This window comes from Cornus florida, unplaced genomic scaffold (assembly GCF_030987335.1).
Source record: "Cornus florida cultivar Cherokee Brave unplaced genomic scaffold, ASM3098733v1 CherokeeBrave_3.0.0_Hap2_Chr02, whole genome shotgun sequence".
Taxonomy (NCBI): domain Eukaryota; kingdom Viridiplantae; phylum Streptophyta; class Magnoliopsida; order Cornales; family Cornaceae; genus Cornus; species Cornus florida.
In genome coordinates, this window is record NW_026775572.1 from 36,628,479 (window position 1) to 36,647,550 (window position 19,072).

Genomic DNA, 19,072 nt, shown 5'->3' on the forward strand with positions numbered 1-19,072 from the left:
AGACCGAGTTGATGGTTTAACTCGGTAAAACTGAAAAAGAGAGGGATTTGCTGAGGAGGGAAACCGACTCTCTTCAGGATGAGAGGAATGCTCTCCAGCTTGAAAAGAGTATCTGGCAGACCGAACGGGAATCCCTTCGGGCCGAGAAGGAAGAACTGCTTCGCCTTCTGAATGACGAGCAGTCCGCTCGGATGGCCTTTGAGAAGAGGGCCCTGGACGAGCGCAACGCTTTACTTGATACCATCAGCAGGGTAAATGATGGTATGCTAGCTCTGCACGCTCGATTCTCTAGAGTCGAGGCCCTCAGATATGCTAAGGGGTTCCGAGAGGGTTACGCCGACCGCATCCCGGATGAGGGTCAGACTGGCTCTACCCCTGATGATGTTAATAAGGATCTGGATATTGACCCTCCTGGTGTTTATATCGATCCGGACTCAACCGCTGCCGAGGGGATATTTGATGAACGTCAGGAGATTGCGTCTTCTCGGATCACTCCTACTCCTCCTGCCGCTCTGACTTTGGACATTCTCCCTGTGTCCGCTTTGACTCCATCTACCATTACTGCTGAAGAAAACCCTCAGCAAAATGATTCTTCCAACGCTGCAGAGGGTAGGATTCAACAAAACGATTCTGTCATTCATCTTGACTCTCCACCTCGTGAGGATGGCGACACCACCAACAATGAGGAGGTGGCCCAACATCATCAAGAGGCCGACGAGGCAAACGCCTCTTAGTTAGGACCTCTTTTTTTTTTTGTTTAAATGTACTGACTTTGGCATATGTGCCATCTTTACACCTTATTTTTTGTAACCTTCTGAAGCTTATTTAATGAGAGGGCCGACTCCTGATTTTTTGCCATCTTTACACCTCATTCATCTTTACATCTTTACATATGTGCCGACTGCGACTTACTTTGCTCAGGTGCCTGGCGTTTGGCTAGAATGCCACTTGCCACTTGGCCCTTTAATTTTCTTTTAGCAAGTGTTTGGCGTTCAGCTCATAGTGCCAGCTGTCACTTACTTTGCTTAGGTGCCTGGCGCTCAGCTGGAATGCCCCTTGCCACTTGGCCTTTTATTTTTCTTAGCAAGTGTTTGGCGTTCGGCTCATAGTGCCAGCTACCACTTACTTTGCTTAAGTGCCTGGCGCTCGGCTGGAATGCCTCTTGTCACTTGGCCTTTTATTTTTCTTAGCAAGTGTTTGGCGTTCGGCTCATAGTGCCAGCTGCCACTCACTTTGCTTAAGTGCCTGACGCTCGGCTGGAATGCCCCTTGCCACTTGGCCTTTTATTTTTCTTAGCAAGTGTTTGGCGTTCGGCTCACAATGCCAGCTGCCACTGACTTTGCTTAAGTGCCTGACGCTCAGCTGGAATGCCTCTTGCCACTTGGCCTTTTATTTTTCTTAGCAAGTGTTTGGCGTTCAGCTCATAGTGCCAGCTGCCACTCACTTTGCTTAAGTGCCTGGCGCTCGGCTGGAATGCCTCTTGCCACTTGGCCTTTTATTTTTCTTAGCAAGTGTTTGGCGTTCGGCTCATAGTGCCAGCTGCCACTTACTTTGCTTAGGATTTTAAAGAAGAGTGCAATCTTTATAAATCTCAAAAACTCATACATTCAACTGTTTTCAATTTAAAATAAACAGAATTCAGTACTGAATCTCAACTTTTTATTGATAATACCTCTTTAGAGAAGTAGCATTCCAAGACTTGTTAACCAGCCTTCCGGCCATGGTTTCTAAGGTATATGCGCCTTTTCCTATAGCCTCTGCAATTCTGTATGGGCCTTCCCATGGTGGCATCATCTTTTTGACTATCCCACCTTCTTTTTCAGAACCAGGTCACCTAGCCTAAAGTCTCTGTGCTTTACTCTCCTGTTATGGCTGTTCGCAAGTGTCTGCTGGTAAGAGGCGAGCCTCACCGCTGCTGCGTCTCTTTTTTCTTCCAGCAAATCGAGGTTAAACCTTAGCATATTGTCATTATGCTCACGGCTCCAGGCCAAGCTTTGAACGGTCGGAACTAAGTGCTCGACCGGTATAACTACCTCGGTTCCATACGCCATGGTCAATGGACTTTCTCCGGTCGGTCTTCTTGGGGTCGTTCTGTAGGCCCATAGGACGTTCGGCAGTTCATCTAACCACCTTCCTTTCCTTTCTTCTAGTTTCTTCTTGATACAAGTAAAGATTGTTCTGTTTGTAATTTTCGCTTGTCCATTGGCCTGTGGGTGACTTACTGCTGCCAGCTTTTGATTAATTCCATACTCCTCCAACAGCTCTCTTACCTGCTTACTGTCAAGGTTGGTACCATTATCCATGACGATTGACCTCGGAACACCGAACCGGCAAATAATATTACTCCAAATAAATCGTCTAACATAAGTTTGAGTAACGCTCGGGTACGGCTCTGCTTCCACCCACTTAGTAAAGTAGTCTGTAGCTAGCAACACATACTTGTTCTGAGCTCTGGCAGTTGGTAGAGGACCAACTACATCCATCCCCCATTGCGCGAAAGGCCATGGTGTGGCCATTATATGCAAGTCTTCAGGCGGTTGGTGAATCAGTGGTCCGAACCTTTGGCACTTATCGCACCTTCTAGACAATTCTTCCGAATCTCGCGACATGTTTGGCCAGAAGTACCCTTGAGCCATTGCTTTATGTGCTAATGATCTCCCCCCTGAGTGGTTTCCACACACACCTTCATGAATAACTCGTAATATTTGCCGAGCCTCTGTGGGGGTAACGCACTTTAAGTACGGTCCGGAAAAGGATCTTCTGTATAACTGGTTATGCACTATGGCGTACTTTGCAGCATTCGTTTTGATTTTCCTAGCCTCATTTCTTTGTTCAGGCAGAGTACCATCTCGAATGTAAGTTATGATCGGATCAATCCAGCTTGGCTCATATGGAATAACATTCACTTGCCAAGGATCTGAGCCTGAAGGCTCTTCGAAAATGGATGGCTGGTTTAAAATTCCCACTGGAACCACCCTTGCCAATGTTTCTCCAGAACCCGAGGCGCTACATGCTAGCCTGTCGGCATCTCCGTTACACTCCCTCGGAATTTGAATGAATTCAATTTTTTCAAAGTTCTGTGCCTCCCGCATAACAGCAGAACGATATGCTTCCATCGTTTCGTCCTTGGTTTCATATTCACCCCTCACCTGCCGAACGACTAACTATGAGTCGCTGAAAACATTCAAATTCCTGACCTTAAGTTCTTTGGCAAGCTTTATTCCTGCCAGCAACGCTTCATATTCGGCCTCATTGTTCGTGGCTGCGAATTCAAGCCGAAGCGCTTGGCTTAAGGCTGTACCTTCTGGTGTCTGCAGTTTGATCCCAATGCCTGCACCCATCTGATTTGAGGATCCATCAACGAAGGGTTTCCATAAGCACTTACAAAGGTCCTCCTCCACGTCTTCTGAATCACATTCTAGTAGAAAATCTGCCACCGCCTGCCCTTTGACTGCTGTTCTAGGTTCGTATGTGATATCAAATGAGCTTAACTCTATGGCCCACTTCGTCATTCTTCCGGAGAGATCTGGTTTGTACAGGATTATTCTGATAGGGAAAGTGGTTAGAACGATAATAGGATGGGATTCAAAATAATGCATGAGCTTTCTTTTCGCATGCACTAGCGATAGTATCACCCGCTCTGCCTTTGAATAACGCCTTTCGGCCTCGGTCATTGTTTTGCTAACATAGAACACTGGGTATTGCTTCCCTTCTGCGTAGCGGATCAGAACGCCACTTGTTGCAATGCTGGATACTCCGAGATACAGAAACAGTTTCTCGCCCGACTCTGGAGCTGACAGTACCGGAAGGTTCTGCATATATTTTTTCAGAGCAGTTAACGCTAGGCGTTGTTCATCTCCCCAGACCTGTCTGCCGTGGCTTCGGATTGTGTCAAAAAATGGCTTGCATCGATCTGACAGTTTGGAAATGAAACGGCTCAGTGCAGCAATCCGTCCCGTAAGTGTTTGCACCTCTTTGATTGTCGTCGGCTCGGCATTCTTAGTCAGAGCATCTGCTTGGGCAGGACTTGCCTCGATGCCTCTGAGGTTAACCACGTGCCCTAGGAATTGGCCTAAACTTACACCGAACGAGTACTTGGTTGGATTGAGCTTCATTCCATACCGCCGCAAAACCTCAAACACGCCTCGAAGATGCTGCACATGATCGGCTTTCTTCTTACTTTTGACCACCATATCATCAATGTAAGCCTCCACTGTCTTCCCTATTTGTTCCTTAAAAATCTTGCTAATAAGTCTTTGGTAAGTTGCCCCGGCGTTCTTTAGTCCGAACGGCATAACTTTGTAGCAATACGTCCCGCGTTCAGTAACGAAAGAAGTTTTTTCTTCATCAGCGGGGTCCATGGGGATCTGATTATAACCCGAATAAGCATCTAAAAAGGTCAGGCGTTCATATCCAGTTGTTGCATCCACCATCTGATCAATCTTTGGCAGCGGGAAGCTATCCTTCGGACAAGCTTTGTTTAAATTGGTAAAATCAATGCACACGCGCCATTTCCCATTTTTCTTTTGTACAACGACCACATTCGATAACCAGTCGGGGTAGTGCACTTCTCTTACGAACTCCGCATCAAGCAGCCTATCAACTTCCTCGGCAATAATTCGGTTGCGCTCGGGGGCAAACCGTCGCTGCTTCTGTTTTACAGGTTTTGTATTGGGATTAACGTTCAAGGAATGACCAGATACCGAAAGATCGATCCCGGGCATGTCCAGGTGACTCCATGCGAACACATCTGCGTTTTGAGACAAAAAATCAACTAATTCCTGCTTTGCCTCCTCAATGAGTCGTTCCCCTACTCTGGTTGTCCGTTCCGGTCGGAACTGATCGATCTGCACATCAAGCAAGGGTTCTTCAGTCAAGCCCTCTGGTTCCTCCTCTCCGTTCTGCCTGGAGGGAGGCTCCTGTAGTTGCTATCTCGGACTTACTGAACGAATGGGAGCTTTCCCCTTTCCGGCATGTTTCAGCATTACAGAGTAACATTCTTTAACTGCAACTTGGTCTCCATGAATGTCAATCACTTTGGTTCCATCAGGTGCCAGGCATCTCATTACCTGATGCAGAGTGGAAGGAACACCTCGAACCCTGTGGATCCACCCTCTGCCCATCAGAAGATTGTAAGAGGGATGAATTTCAACAACTACAAAGGTTTCCATCAAAACCCTCTCGGCAGCATACACCGCTACCTCCACCGTGCCGACAGGCTCCACTCGCTTTCCATCAAACCCTACTAGTGGATTCCCGGTGGATTTTAGCTGATCCTGTTTGATCTCGAGCCGATCGAATGTATCTCTTGGCATGATGTTCGCACTACTTCCAAGGTCAATTAGAACTCTGCGCACCAAGCATTTGGCCACTATCAAACTTACGACCAGCGGGTCCTCGTGAGGGATTTGAACACGCAACAAGTCTGTCGCGTCAAACTTTATCTGCGTTGATGCGCTCTGCTGGTGCAGAGTGTTTACACTGCCTATCCTTCTCTTCATCCGTGCCTGACGAAGGCGTGCTCGAAGCAATTCATCTAATTCCTCAGCAGGTTCTGGCCGACCGTGAATTGCATTAATTACTAGAATTGGTTGCGTGTTGTTAGAATTCGACTTCTGATTCTTCTTCACATGCTCCATTGGCCGGTTCTGCTCCACCGCTGGTCCTTGAATATAACTTGCGAACTCCCCTCTGGCTATCAGCATCTCTACCTGTCTCCTTAGGTTCCTGCATTCGTTAGTCTGGTGGCCAAAATCAGAATGAAATGCACAGTGTTTAGACCGATCCCTCTGTTCGAGAGGTTGCCTGATTGGTAAAGGAGGTCGGAACTTATCTTTATTTTCTTGGTACAGTCTTGCTAGGGTAACTTTCAATGGAGTAATCAGCTCTTCCTCTCTGGGCCTCTTCTCAGATTTCCACGAGGAGCGTTGCGGTTCGACCTGTTTTTGCCCGATCTTTGCTTTGGTCTTTTCTTTCGTGGATATAACGGATGTCTTCCGAGCGTTTGCCGCCTCTTCTTCTTCCAAGCGTACAAATCCATTGGCTCTTTCGTTAAGTTCATCCATAATCCTCGGCGTGTTGACCACCAAACTTCTGTGGAACGGGGTGCCACGATTCATAGCCAGAATGAATGCTTGAACTGCCGTTGAAGGATGGCATTCAATAACCATGCTCTTGGTAAGGTTAAACCTGGTTAGGAAAGCCTGGAGACGCTCTTCAGCATGTTGCTTCATTGTGAATAAGCTCGAAATATCTTTCGCTGGACGCTTGTTTCCATAGTATTGGCTTATTTACCGATCGCACAGGCTTCGGAAACTATCCACCGAACCCCTCGGCAGGTTCTTGAACCAATTCAGAGCTGGTCCGGCTAGACTCGTAGGAAAGCACTTGCACATCAAAGAATCATTCTCAGTGTTTAAAGCCATTTTCAGCTGGATGTGATACACATGATCGATCGGATCAGTCGTTCCGTCGAACAGAATGAAAACGAGCATGGAAAATTTCCTCGGACTTGGAGCATTCAGAATCTCATCGGTGAACGGTGAATCCACCGTTCGAGCTGCTGAACGGAGTGCTTCATTCTCCCTCTGGAATCCCGCGGCTGCTCTCTTGTCTACTGATCTCCTCTCTGAGCTGTGATAGTCGAACGTCGTCATGGAAGGCCGGTAGGTCGGATCGAATGATCTATCCTCAACAAAGTCCTTACGCCATGGAGGCATAGCTTTCTGACGAATCAACGCTGTTGCTTCACCTCGGCTGAGCGTTTTTTGATGTGGATCAAAAGTCATCGCTTCGTTTCGCCTGATCTGCTCACGCCGTGGATCCATGTGAATCGATCCTTCACGATCATCCATACGACGAAGATTTGGCGGCAGACCGTCTCGCCGGATTTCCTCGCGGTGAGGATCAACTAGATTGTTTTCAACCTCTTCACCGTGATGTGCTGCATCGGTACGTGCACCTTCTTCGCCTACCGGAAGTGGTCGTGGAATTACTGGAGCTTCTTGACGCTGTATTTCATTCCTTAGATCTGCATTTTCTCTCTGGAGAGCTTCGATCATGTTCATCAACTCATCGAGTTTCACTTGCTGGATGTTCTCAACCGTATTAGAGTTGTCACCCCCTATCATGATTCCGGATCGAAGCAAAGGCATGAATTACAAACTTCGAAACAGATCTAAGCGTTACCGATGCAAACTCCGCTAGATCTGGGCTTAACTTTACCGAATCGTGATCGCTGTTTGCTAGATCTGAACTTTTCTAGCTTCAAACTCGTCGGATCTGACTGCAACTTAGCAAATCGCAATTGCGTCCTTCCAAAGCAAATGCCTCAGAATCCACAATAATCAAGAATTCTCTCGGGGCAAACTACAATCTCACTGATCTGGATTCAACATCCAGCAGTTACACTGCATATTCACAAACTCGATTGAACTAATATGGTACTGATCGGGCTCGAATTGATCTTCGTCCTCGATTCCCACAGACGGCGCCAATTGAAGATACAATATTCAGTTTCATCTCTCTCACTCTTACTTTCTCTCTCTCTCTCTTCTCCCTAGCTTTCTCTTCTACTTTCCACCCGTCATGGTCTATTTATAGGCCATGACCCTCTTTTGCAGTTAACCAATTACATTAGGCTTATAACCCAAAGTTCTCTTCCTTCTGGGATGGATCTTATAATGGGCTTGACCTTCCTCGGTGGACCCCCCACGTTCGGCCCATTCCAGGGTGCTTTGACATGGATCCTTCTTCAATCATTCGACCCGATCTCGTTTCCGCGATCCATATCCGGCCCATGCCACTTGCCGCATCCTCAATATATATATATATTGCCTTAGTATTTTACCCTAAAAATAAGCTTTTCCAATCGTTGCGAGCGTTCAAGAAAATCCAGTAACAAACTCCATTCAGCATTTTCACCAATCTCCAAACAAATCAAATGGTCAAACTTTGGCAACGGAGACCTGCACAAACGAACGGTCTTCGTGCAAAAAAACAGAAAATGAAGTCAATTAAAATTTGAATTAAGCCACCAATAGTCCAAAATGTAGGGCTGGGCATAAATAAAAATGAAAGAAATCATCAGAAATAGACTAACAGGGCTGGGTGAGATAAAATGAAGCCTCTGAACTTTAGATATTCCTTCAACAAATTCTGCTACAAGTCCTTCCACGGAATAATGACGGTCAGGGCTGTCTCCTAGTACAAATCTAATGTTTGCATTGACAAGGGCATTTAATTTATCGACCGAATAGCTTTTGGCATCGCCTACATAGCCATTATATTCAAGATTTCGAAGATTTGGTGTATTAAGTACAAGCTTGTAGCCACCCTGAGGGTAACTATTAAAAACATTGTAGCCACCCTCACGGTAACAATTTATAACTAAACTCTTGAGAACAGGAGCAGAAATGTGGAACACCCTAATCTTTCTGTAATTGCATCTTTTTACAGACAACTCTTCAAGCAGAGGGCAGCCAGAAAAGAGTCTATCAATTGAGTCATCATCCGAAAATTCAAGTCCTTGAATAAGGAGGATTTTGAGATTCTGAAGAGAAACCAAAGTAGGGACATTGAGAACAAATCCACCAACCAGTTCAAGTACGATTAGACTTGTGCAAGTAAAAACCTCAAGAGGCAGCCCTTGATGGTAGGATATCCTTTGGAAGAAAAGATGAAGCTCACGCAGATTACGTGCTAGTGCAGTAGAAATCCAAACATTAAGATGTGAATACCTCCAAGTACATCCCAGGCGAAATGTATGCAAATCTGGCATGTTGCGCATGAGAACTTCGTTGACAAAATTTACGAAACTCATTACAAGTTTTTGTTCGGTACACTTCTGAGAATATATAGGTTTGAGTAGCCACTTATCATCGAAGTCCAGATTAGTGATTGAGGTCCAGAGATACTTCCATTTTGTTGACAATACACCAGTTGCCACTGCTTCCTTTATTGGAAGGAAAGAGAGGATATGGCCAATAAGACAGCTTGGTAAGTTGCTAATTCTGTCTTCATTTCCCTCCACCCCAACTTTCTTTTTATAAATTGAATGCATCACTTCTGGTATGCTCCCTACTGAAGGAAAGAAATATAATACTCCATAATAAGATACTGAAAAGATGGCAGTGAACAATGTGAAGAACTTGTAGAGTTATATGTCTATATATATAGAGTTTTGATTTAGCTATCCATTGGATACCCCAGAAGAACATTGATTGTGGTAGTTTGTTTTCGAAATTGCATTAAAATTGGAACCAGATAGGTGAAAAGCCACTCAAAGGATTCACTTTCCATGAAACACTAAATTGAGGCACGTTATTTTGGCTAACGAGTTGGGCATCTTCCTTGAATCTACTGGCCCTACCGGGTGATGTATGTGAATATGACTAGTTTTGTCTCATTAATAAATATGGAAAAATAGATAATGAAAATTATATAATATGTTTTATATTTATTTTGTTGCAATAGATTGAATCCATTCTTCCTATTAACTCAATAACTCATTGTCCCACAAGCACTTTATTGTGAACATAAGATTATGAAGATAACAAAGATATAAAATCTTATAATAAATACATGCAATTCATTTGTCGTGAGGGCATAACACATAATAAATGTATAATAAACCACACTTTTCACTACATTTTTTTATTGGATTTGAATGTGTGATATGTAGCAATTATAATTTTTTTGTTAAACCAATGCCTAAGGAATTGAGGGAAAAGAAAGGGGAAAGAAAGAAACAAAGCAAAAATTTGAACAATATGTATCAATTAGAAATTTCTTTTACTTGGATAATAAAAACTATAAATTAAATAATAATAATAAATTAAATAAATAAATTTGCTACAACTTCAAACTTCTCGAACAGAGTCAAAGCCCTAATCCAGTCCTATATTCAACAATCTCAAAGATCCACCCAATGTTGAGCTGTTTCTAAAATGTATCAACAATAATCTCACATTAGAACTGAAGAGTGGTTTATTCATGCAGTTGAATAAAGAAAACTAAAGCCTAATTAAAGTAGCCGAAAAAATTAACATTGAGAGATAGAATGGGAGATTTAGAGAGAGCAAGGAGTGAAAAACTCAACTGTAGAAGGTCGCCGGCCTTGAGAACTTGGAGAGGAATCAGACGGTTGTGACCGTGTGAGAGCTAGGAAGGCGAAGGCAAAGGCAAAATACAGAAGAGTAGACTCTTGAAAAGCTTTATCACCTTCACTGAACTTGGAGAGGAATCAGACGGTTGTGACCGTGTGAGAGCTAGGAAGGCGAAGGCAAAGGCAAAATACAGAAGAGTAGACTCTTGAAAAGCTTTATCACCTTCACCTCAAAAGTGAAGGATTAGTCTAATTCTCGAATTATGTGAGAAGCTTCTTTGAAAAGCTAAATGTGAAATCATTTTTTTTTTTTTAAATTCAAAAATTTTTTTGAACAGTAATTTCAAAGATATCTGTTATTTCTATTGTACCGATGAGGCCATTATATTATATTCCGAATTGGGTAAAACAAATTTCAATTGTCAATATCGGGGACACTATCAGCCGTGCAAGTAGTACTTCGACTGTGAGCTCGTTCGATTAAAGTATTGCTTTACAACCATTTGAATATTTTGATTGACCTTTCTTTAAATTAATATGGTGTGTAGTTTAGGGTATATTACACTTTTCTCTTTATAGATCGGGCAAATAATGAAAACCTCTCATCTAATTTGAATAATCACACACTAGCCTCCCCTCTAGTCCATACCTTTTTACCATACAATCTAATAAGTAAGAAAGTTAAGAGTGAGAACAGGTAAAAAAAAAATTTGGTGCTTCTTTATTTTATGAATATGATTCCTGAAAGGTTGTTTCAAAGAAAATTAATTTTTTCTTTTTATGGATTTGTATATTATAGTCATTTTACCTCAATAGTAATTAATGACTAATTCAATTAAAATAAGTTTTTTAAAACAATGCAACCATTAAAAGTGAATATAGTTTTTTCTGTTCACTAGAAGTAATTGATCACCACTAATTATATATATATGTTTTTTTTTTTTTTATGGCAAGAATGTTAGATTAAAAGTTAGTAGGTGCAAAGCTCGAATTCGGGCTCCTGTTACAATGAGGAGTAACCCATCGTTGGGCTACAAAGACTCACTAAAAAAAATAATGCTTAGCTAAAAAAAATTGTCTCAATCTAATAATTAAATACAATAAACTCAGTGAATTTTGTCTTTTAACAGAAGTCCTCTATATATATTATAAAATAAATAATTAAATTATAATAACCTCACTTAATTTACGACTAAATAAATAAACACGAGCAGAGCAATCCAGAAAAGCTTCTGCTTGGAGGAATTGGGCTAGAAAAGAGTCTAAATGTGAGCCAAAAGTTGGAAAAGCAGGGCTTTATTTTATACTTGTAGATCCAACTCATAAGATTCATCTTTTTTAGTATGCAAATCTATTGGTCCAACTTCTTCATATGAATGTTAGAACCTTTCTTGGGCCAGGCCCTTAGCGTAAGACCTTTGGTCTAAAAGTCTTATGTAGCTTTTCACTTGCAAGCCCAAACTTAAAAGTAGGTTGGGCTTTCCTAACCTTGACCTATAGAATAAAGCTGCTGTTTTGAATCACATTTGGAATTTGTATATTGTTTTTCCAAACACATAGAATAGGTGTATTTTTTTTCACCTATATATATATATATATATATATTTCACAGGTAGAATAGGTTAGTACCCATTTGATAAAGCATAGAAGCTTTTTGGCATATTAAAATCCCTCACAACTATTCATGGTCTGGGAAGAAGATCCCAAGTCTTAGACCCGAGGCTAGGGCCAATACCAAGCATAGAATTGGTAACGAGAGAGGTATATATACTAATTGATGATTGGCTTTCACAGGGACCTTCTGTGATTGATTAGATTTGAATTATATTCCTAGATTCTCGTAATCTAAAACTCAGGATTTGTTAGAGTTTGTTATCTCATTTCATAAATTGTTTGTTATAGAGTTTGAACTCTGCACGTCTTTTTTAAAGAAGAAGAGGTTATATCATTGGACTAATTACCAAAAACATTAACTTGTTTTTCTTTATCTTATGAAAATAGAGAGGGTGTGTTCGTTTGCATGAAATTGGAGTCTTGGAAATAGAATTAGTGGAATTTGACAAAAATCATACCACTACGAAAATTGAATTAATTTTTTTTCAAATTTCACAAATTTCAATTTCAAAACTCCAATTTTATGCTACCGAACACACCGAAAGTCATTTCCTAGTCTATATCCCTTGACCCTAAAGTCCTATTTTTCTCAGACTTTGTCCATCATTTCTCCTCCATCCAAGTTGGACAAAAGTTGTTTGCCTTTTTCCTTTAATTCCTGAAACATGGCTTCATTTATGGTTGTTAGTTGTGCTTAATAGGCTTCCCACTTTGGATAATCCTTCTATGGCTTTGATGCATCTTCCGAATATTTGTGCTTTGTGCCATTCAGCCAAAGGATTCCATTCCTATCTATTTTTTCTTCTATTGTTTGCAATTATTTTCATGCCAAATGTGGCTTTTTATATTTAGATCCTTGACTGGAATTTCTACTGTCCACTGCCTCTAGGGCCATCAGAATTCCTCCACCTAAATCTGTGAATTTTTTGGCTCACAAGTTCTGTTTGGCAAAGATGTGTTTAGGGAATAAAAATAAATAAATAATGGGAATGTGCATTTTTGTTCCCTAAAAAGCTAGTAACTTTAATATGTAAAGCATATGCATCATAATTTAACAGAAACATTAGAAAATTTCTATTAACCATCAAAAAAACATGAATCTCATAATGTATGGAAAAATTTTCTGGGCTAGCAAATTAATGGAGACATAGAGAAATAGTAAAAATGGTGATGGGCACTTTAAATGCTTGAATTGGCAATCAAATATGTAAGGCTATAAATTATAAAGTGAAATAGGTTAATGGTATATATATGTATGGAACTGAAGAGGGTTATAAATGGTAGCACACTATGGTTCTAAAAAATTCTTGCATTTCATGATTGGCAAATGCACCATACATAACAAAATAACAAACAATTCAAGCATTGTCATCACAACATGTCCAGCCTTTTGCCCACATTTTTTTTTCGTACAATATTATTTGAAACCCTTGTAACTAATCTGCTAGTCAGCCTAAATCACAATGTCTCTTAATATCGATCTCACGATATCTCAATTATTCATTAGCTTCAAGTTGCTCAGGTATATATATATATATAGACCAGTTACACATTGACCCACAAGCCAATGGTTGAAACCACATATGTACATTGTGAATACAAGAGATCATATCATGATCACTAAGTTTACAGTATGGGTGCTCATGTTTTAATTTTGGTGAACTTGAGATTTATGCATGTATGCTAGTTATAGAGAGTAAAAAAAAAAAAAAAAAAAAAAATTGTATATCTATACATGTACATGTAGTACTCGTGCCTGCATCCGCATACATAATCACATACATACGCATACACCTTAACATTAGCATCATCGATGGCACCAGAACAAAGAGAACATAGCTGACATGAAATGGTGTTTTATATATATATATATATATATATATATAATCAAGGGCTATATTCTATTGATACTTCCTTTCTAAAACAGAAGGTCTGAGAATTTAAGAGTTCCCGTAAGAGCAAATTAACCGTGTGAATCTTTCTAAATGCATATATATACACAAATACATGCACATCTTATAAGCATATGTGGTTGTCACAAAGTGATGGATCAAATAAGTCCGCTAATATTTGATTTGTATGCTGAAAGGAAAAAAATAATAAAAAGAAGAAGAAAATATTGGGGAATACAATGAGAATATTTCAAAATATATGCAACGTACTTAAGAGAATAACTTTATGATGAAATTCTCATCACCTTAAACTCAAAAAAAAAATTTGATTATTAATTATCCGGTGAAATGTGAAACATAGATTCCGTGTGGACTATTCATTGGTTTAAGAGGAACACGAGTCTATCAAAAAGCTCTGGTCTGTTGGGGGTTCTATTTATTTGTTTAATTTTTTTTTTTTTTTTATTTGTTTGGACACAATAACTAAAAAGAACAACATGGTGTGAACCAAAGAGCTAGTAATAATGGTGGGCATAATGACGTAACATATGACAAACAAACATGTCATCACCATCCTTATGATAACATGTCATCACCATCCTTGTGATATAAGTAATGCCACACTGACGATACATACATATATATATATATATATATCAAGAGAGAGAAGAGAGTGAGTACAAAACAAACAAAACCAAACCGCATGTTTTTGTCCAAACCGGATCAAAGTCCACCTTTTCTATGTTAGGGCCTTGATATATGCAAGGTTCTCTCTCCTATTGAAAAAGACACTTCACTGTCTTCCTCTCTCGCACATATCATACTCATGAATGGTATGAAGAAAACACATGCATGAAACTCAACCACCCATTTCCTATTTTTGTTTGGAAATAGATTTTTTTTTTTTAAAAAAAAAAAAAACACCCCAAAGAAGCACACACAATGTTACAAAACAAGAGGAACAAAAAGAGGAGTGAGGACTTAGTGATTTAAAGAGACCTGTGTTCAGTGATGTTCATCATATTGGTTCTCTGTCTCTTAACACTCCCTGAAGCAGACTCATCACCATTAGTTTTCTCCATAACAGCTTTAAGTGCTTCTTGTATCGAACTTGTCGAACATTGTTGTTGTTGCTGTAGATCACCACCATTCGAATCTTGATCGTCCCCAGTTACGAACAAAACATTCTTAACACGCCCACCAAGCGTTGTGATCTCAGCTTTAAGTGTTCTGAGTCTCAGAGCTTTCAAGGTCTTGATAAGGTCAGGCAAGAGATCGGGCCTGTCTTCACAGCAGAGTGAAGCTTTGATCATAAACTTTCCATCCTCGTCATATTCATCCACGGTTAGCTCGTCGTCCTCAGTTGGCACCGGACTTGATTCAGCTATTTCAGATGTGTGGCGTTTAAGCTCCTTCACATGTTGTATCACCTCAGCTAGCAATGAAGCTTTATCTGTCTAAATTACAAACAAAAACACAATAACATGTAGTACTCATGCATAATTAAGATACATTAATGCATGTGTATTACTTTATGTAACATAAAAGAACATTAAGATTGCAACATTATGTCTATGTGTGTGTGTGTGTGTGTATATATATATAGAAGTGGTGGTTATATAAATCAGAAATAACACTAACAATAGCCGAATTCAGACTTGTAACATCATATTGATCCTATCTCAAATCATAACTAGATATGAATGTGCTTCAGGTATACCATGTCATTGGTAATGCCCGCTAGATATAAACACACCATATCAGCTTCTTGTAGGCAATTTGTTCTAGCTACTGGATATAGACCTAACATTTGATATTAATTTCACAAAATGGTTCTTAGAATGAGAATTATATTCTCATGTTAAAGAGTTGAAATTTTTACCAGTTATAGCGTGGAATCTTTGTAGGTCACTAGCCACTCTTTTAGCATTAACTTGGTATATTGTGTGAAAAGAGGTAGGTTTTAAAGGAATATATTTCTAGTTTGATCAATCTAACACTTGGAAGTTGTTGTTAATTGAAGCTAGGGTTTGGAGGCATAAGTGTCTACATATATAGTGACTGACAAGAATGCTTGTTTGTCCCTTTCTTTACTTCTTTTCATTCTCACTCAGTTTGACTGCAAAATGGGCAAGAATTTTCCATGGAAGCTTTTTAACTGCTCCATGGTTTCTCTTTTTCATATCAACTCAGCAAACATTATCCCCTTAACCCTTTTTCGTTTACTTTCCTCGAAACTACCACAACACTTGATTGGAATATATATATATATATATATATATATATCAAATAAATAGTACATCAAAAATGTCGAATATGAATGGACACACAAAAAATGAAGTGGCACTGTGTTTCTTGTGCATTCCCTAGAATCAAATCTCATGTTATATATGTGACTGTGTGTCTGTGTGTGTGCGTGTGTGTGTGTGTATATATATATATATATATCACCATCTGGGTAGAATCTTAAAAAGATCTAAGGAGATCCTTGAACCCAAAAGCCCCAGTTTGATATAGAACATAAAGTGTATGATAAAAAGACTATAGTGTAGGATATGTATATATATATATATATATATATATATGTGTATATGCACAAGTAGACCATCTTGTATGTGTATGTGCAAGGATTGAATTTTAGTTTTATAAATTTTGAAGTGCATGTTGATGGTGGTTGATACTTACTTTAGTGGTGCTGGGTAGCAAGCTGCGCAATTTAGCAAGATGGTTATTGATTCTCTCTCTTCTCCTCCTTTCAGCCTCACTATGGCTCTTGGAAGCAGCAAGAGCCTTAGCATCCATGATTTCTTGAGCAGTCATCTTACCCAACTCGGCTTGGAGACAAAAGATGGACGAACCGGCCGGTTGAACCGCCTGATGACCACCAAGTGAGTCAGAAATGAGCCGGAGGTGGTCCAACGACGGTCCCTCGTATGCAAACTGTGGATCAGGAGGCCTTCTATTGAATAAAGCACCGTAGGTTGATGGTGGAGGAGGTAGAAGAAATGGGTTGTGGTGGCGAACCGGATTTACCGGGAAATGAACCGGGTTGGAAGTGTGAACCGGAGGGAGAGACCATGTTAGGGTTGGAGAAACTTCAGGGTAGATCAACCCTGACCTACCCAATTCACAGTTTTGTTGCTGCATCTGTTGGTGGTGCTGTTGAAGAAGAAATAATTGTTCTTGGTAGCTTTGCATGTTATGGATACTATGAGAACAGTCACCTTGTTCTTTGTCCTCCTCACACATCTCTTTCATATATATATATATATATATATATATATCCAACTCACCTATATATGTGTGTGTTTGTTTTTGTCTGAACCCACAAAACAAGTTTCAGATTCAAGAACTTTAAGCTTGTTCCCTGATGATTTTTGCTTTTTTTCATAAAAAGATGAAAAGGAGTATACTTAAAGAGAAGGATCAAAGATTTGGAAAAAGGGATAAAGGGGGAAATTAAGGAAGAAACATGAAAAAGGAAGTAAGAGAGACCTTGCTTTGATATATATCTGATGAAGAGCTAGCCTTGGCCACCTTCTCTCTCTCTCTCTAACTTGAATTGGTATTTCATTTCTGCCACAAACTTTGTTGGGGTGACTGATGACCCTTTTTATCCTACTTTGATCAACTAAGCCCTTCTCCTTTTATGCTGGTGCTTTCTTTGGTATCTTCTTGGTTACTTCTTCTTTTTAGGCTCTTATTATCCTGACTTTCATCCACTCTTAACATAGGGTGTCAATAACTATTAGTCTCCTTTCTTTTCTTCTCATTACTCTCTCTCCGTCCATTACTGCGCCTATCCCACGGGAATATATTGAGTCAGCCGGCATGCCACATCATTGATATCCCGTCCAATCGTTAGGTTTTATGTATTAAATTTTAAAAAATTTATTAAATGATCCTGATCTATTTGATACTTGGTAGACTAATTCAATAAAAAATCTCCGATCATAAAACTTTGTAATTTATTAATACACTCTTTTGGAGTTGTTTTTAAATTTAGTTAGAATGATTATCCTCAACAAATTAAAATGATGAATGTTGATTGGATTGTCATATCAATGACGAGAAGGTGTTGGGTGCGCTGGACATATACGTGATTGTTATATCCATCCTATTAACATGCTCCTTTCATTGAGATTGGTCCCATTTACATAAAATAATTGTTTTCAACAAATTAAAATGGCAAATGTTGATTGGGTAGACATACCAATGAAGTGGTATGTTCGGCTCACTTAATATCTACTCACCACTAACATAATATGACCGGCTCAACAATAGATATATATATATATGTCTGATTAAATATTAAAATTACATTTTTGTATTAATTAAGCTTTTAGAGTATATGATAAATTATAGTGATATTAAAGTCAAAATATTTCAACGGGAGGGGCATGGGTGAAGAGGCTAGTCGAAAATGTGTCCCACTTTATATAATTTAAGGGATCAGGGTGCACTTGGACTCATCTGATCAAAATTAATGTTCAAAGTTCTTTATAATAAAAATCTTATTACATTTTGTAGGTTCACTTTACTTTAATTGTGTTGATTTGACTAAATCAAGAAGCGTTAATGACAAAGACCGTCAATTAATTTCTCAATTCGCCGTTTTTGACTATAGGCCCTCGGCTCCCAATAACACTGTTCGTATTAAAATACAAACAGGAGCACTTTTGGAGTATATGGTAAAAACTGCAAATATAGCTTTGTGGTTGGTTCAAAGTGTATAATTACACAGTGTGAGCGCTAGAGAGAGAGAGAGAGAGAGAGAGAGAGAGAGAGAGATGGAGATGGGGGGAAACACAAGTACAGCAACTTGGACACACAACACACAGATTGTCGATTAATGTAAAGGAGAGATAGAAAGAGAATTGTGGGTTTGTGGGGTGATGTATATATGATGATGATGATAAAAGGGGGCTTTTTAGCTTTTGCACCTCAGTCAAGCATCCTCCACCTTCTTCCATCCTCTCTATCTCGCTATTTCCATGCGCGCCACCTTTTCTGCTTGGTTCCCCAAAATCCATGTAATCTTAATCATTGTGTCTTTGAACGCACTCCATCCTACACATTTAATTAATCCCTCCCCTCTCCCTTCATGTGTGTATTCATACTGTATACATGAGTGCTGCTGTTTGGGCCCCAAATAGGCCCACTAACAAAGTATTTTCCTCCATTAATTAATTTCTCCACGTGTCGTTGGTAAGTTTCGCCCAAACTCTTACATGACTTTTCTCATTATTGTTAACTTTTTTATTTTTATGAATATATATATGGTGTAATTTAAAATTGTAATTAGCATTTTCGGTATCAATACGAGTACGATTCAGTTGAAATCTTTATTTTCCTTTTGAGTCTTAAGGTTAAAATTGAAAATAAAAGTGTTACCTCACTCCGTGATTGAACGCTTAAACAACCAAGTGAAGTGATCATACACTAAAGTTATGTTTTTACA

General features: G+C 39.7%; 2 protein-coding genes across 2 annotated transcripts; both read right to left on the reverse strand.

The window, feature by feature from the left end:
• Positions 1-7,330: 7,330 nt before the first annotated feature.
• LOC132296048 (F-box/LRR-repeat protein At3g26922-like) lies at positions 7,331-9,061 on the reverse strand. The gene is made up of 3 exons (XM_059794295.1): positions 8,102-9,061; positions 7,850-7,984; positions 7,331-7,384 (listed from the first exon to the last, which is right to left on the reverse strand). The coding sequence occupies exons 1-3, from the start codon at positions 9,059-9,061 to the stop codon at positions 7,331-7,333; spliced, it is 1,149 nt and encodes a 382-aa protein (XP_059650278.1).
• Positions 9,062-14,289: 5,228 nt separating this feature from the next.
• Positions 14,290-17,361, reverse strand: LOC132294688 (transcription factor bHLH30-like). Its single transcript, XM_059792632.1, has 2 exons — positions 16,297-17,361; positions 14,290-15,068 (listed from the first exon to the last, which is right to left on the reverse strand). Exons 1-2 carry the CDS (start codon positions 16,867-16,869, stop codon positions 14,601-14,603), a joined length of 1,041 nt encoding a protein of 346 aa, XP_059648615.1. The 5' UTR covers positions 16,870-17,361; the 3' UTR covers positions 14,290-14,600.
• Positions 17,362-19,072: the final 1,711 nt, after the last annotated feature.

Excerpts from the sequence above, each read along its gene's own strand:
- LOC132296048 (XM_059794295.1), bottom strand. The coding sequence starts at position 9,061 with ATGCATTCAATTTATAAAAAGAAAGTTGGGGTGGAGGGAAATGAAGAC. Across the intron at positions 7,985-8,101 it reads ATTTTATCTCACCCAGCCCT|ACCGTTCGTTTGTGCAGGTC; the intron begins GTTAGTCTATTT and ends TTTTGCACGAAG. Across the intron at positions 7,385-7,849 it reads TGGAAAAGCTTATTTTTAGG|ATCAGTGAGATTGTAGTTTG; the intron begins GTAAAATACTAA and ends TGTTGAATCCAG.
- LOC132294688 (XM_059792632.1), bottom strand. The coding sequence starts at position 16,869 with ATGAAAGAGATGTGTGAGGAGGACAAAGAACAAGGTGACTGTTCTCAT. Across the intron at positions 15,069-16,296 it reads TGCTACCCAGCACCACTAAA|ACAGATAAAGCTTCATTGCT; the intron begins GTAAGTATCAAC and ends TTTGTAATTTAG.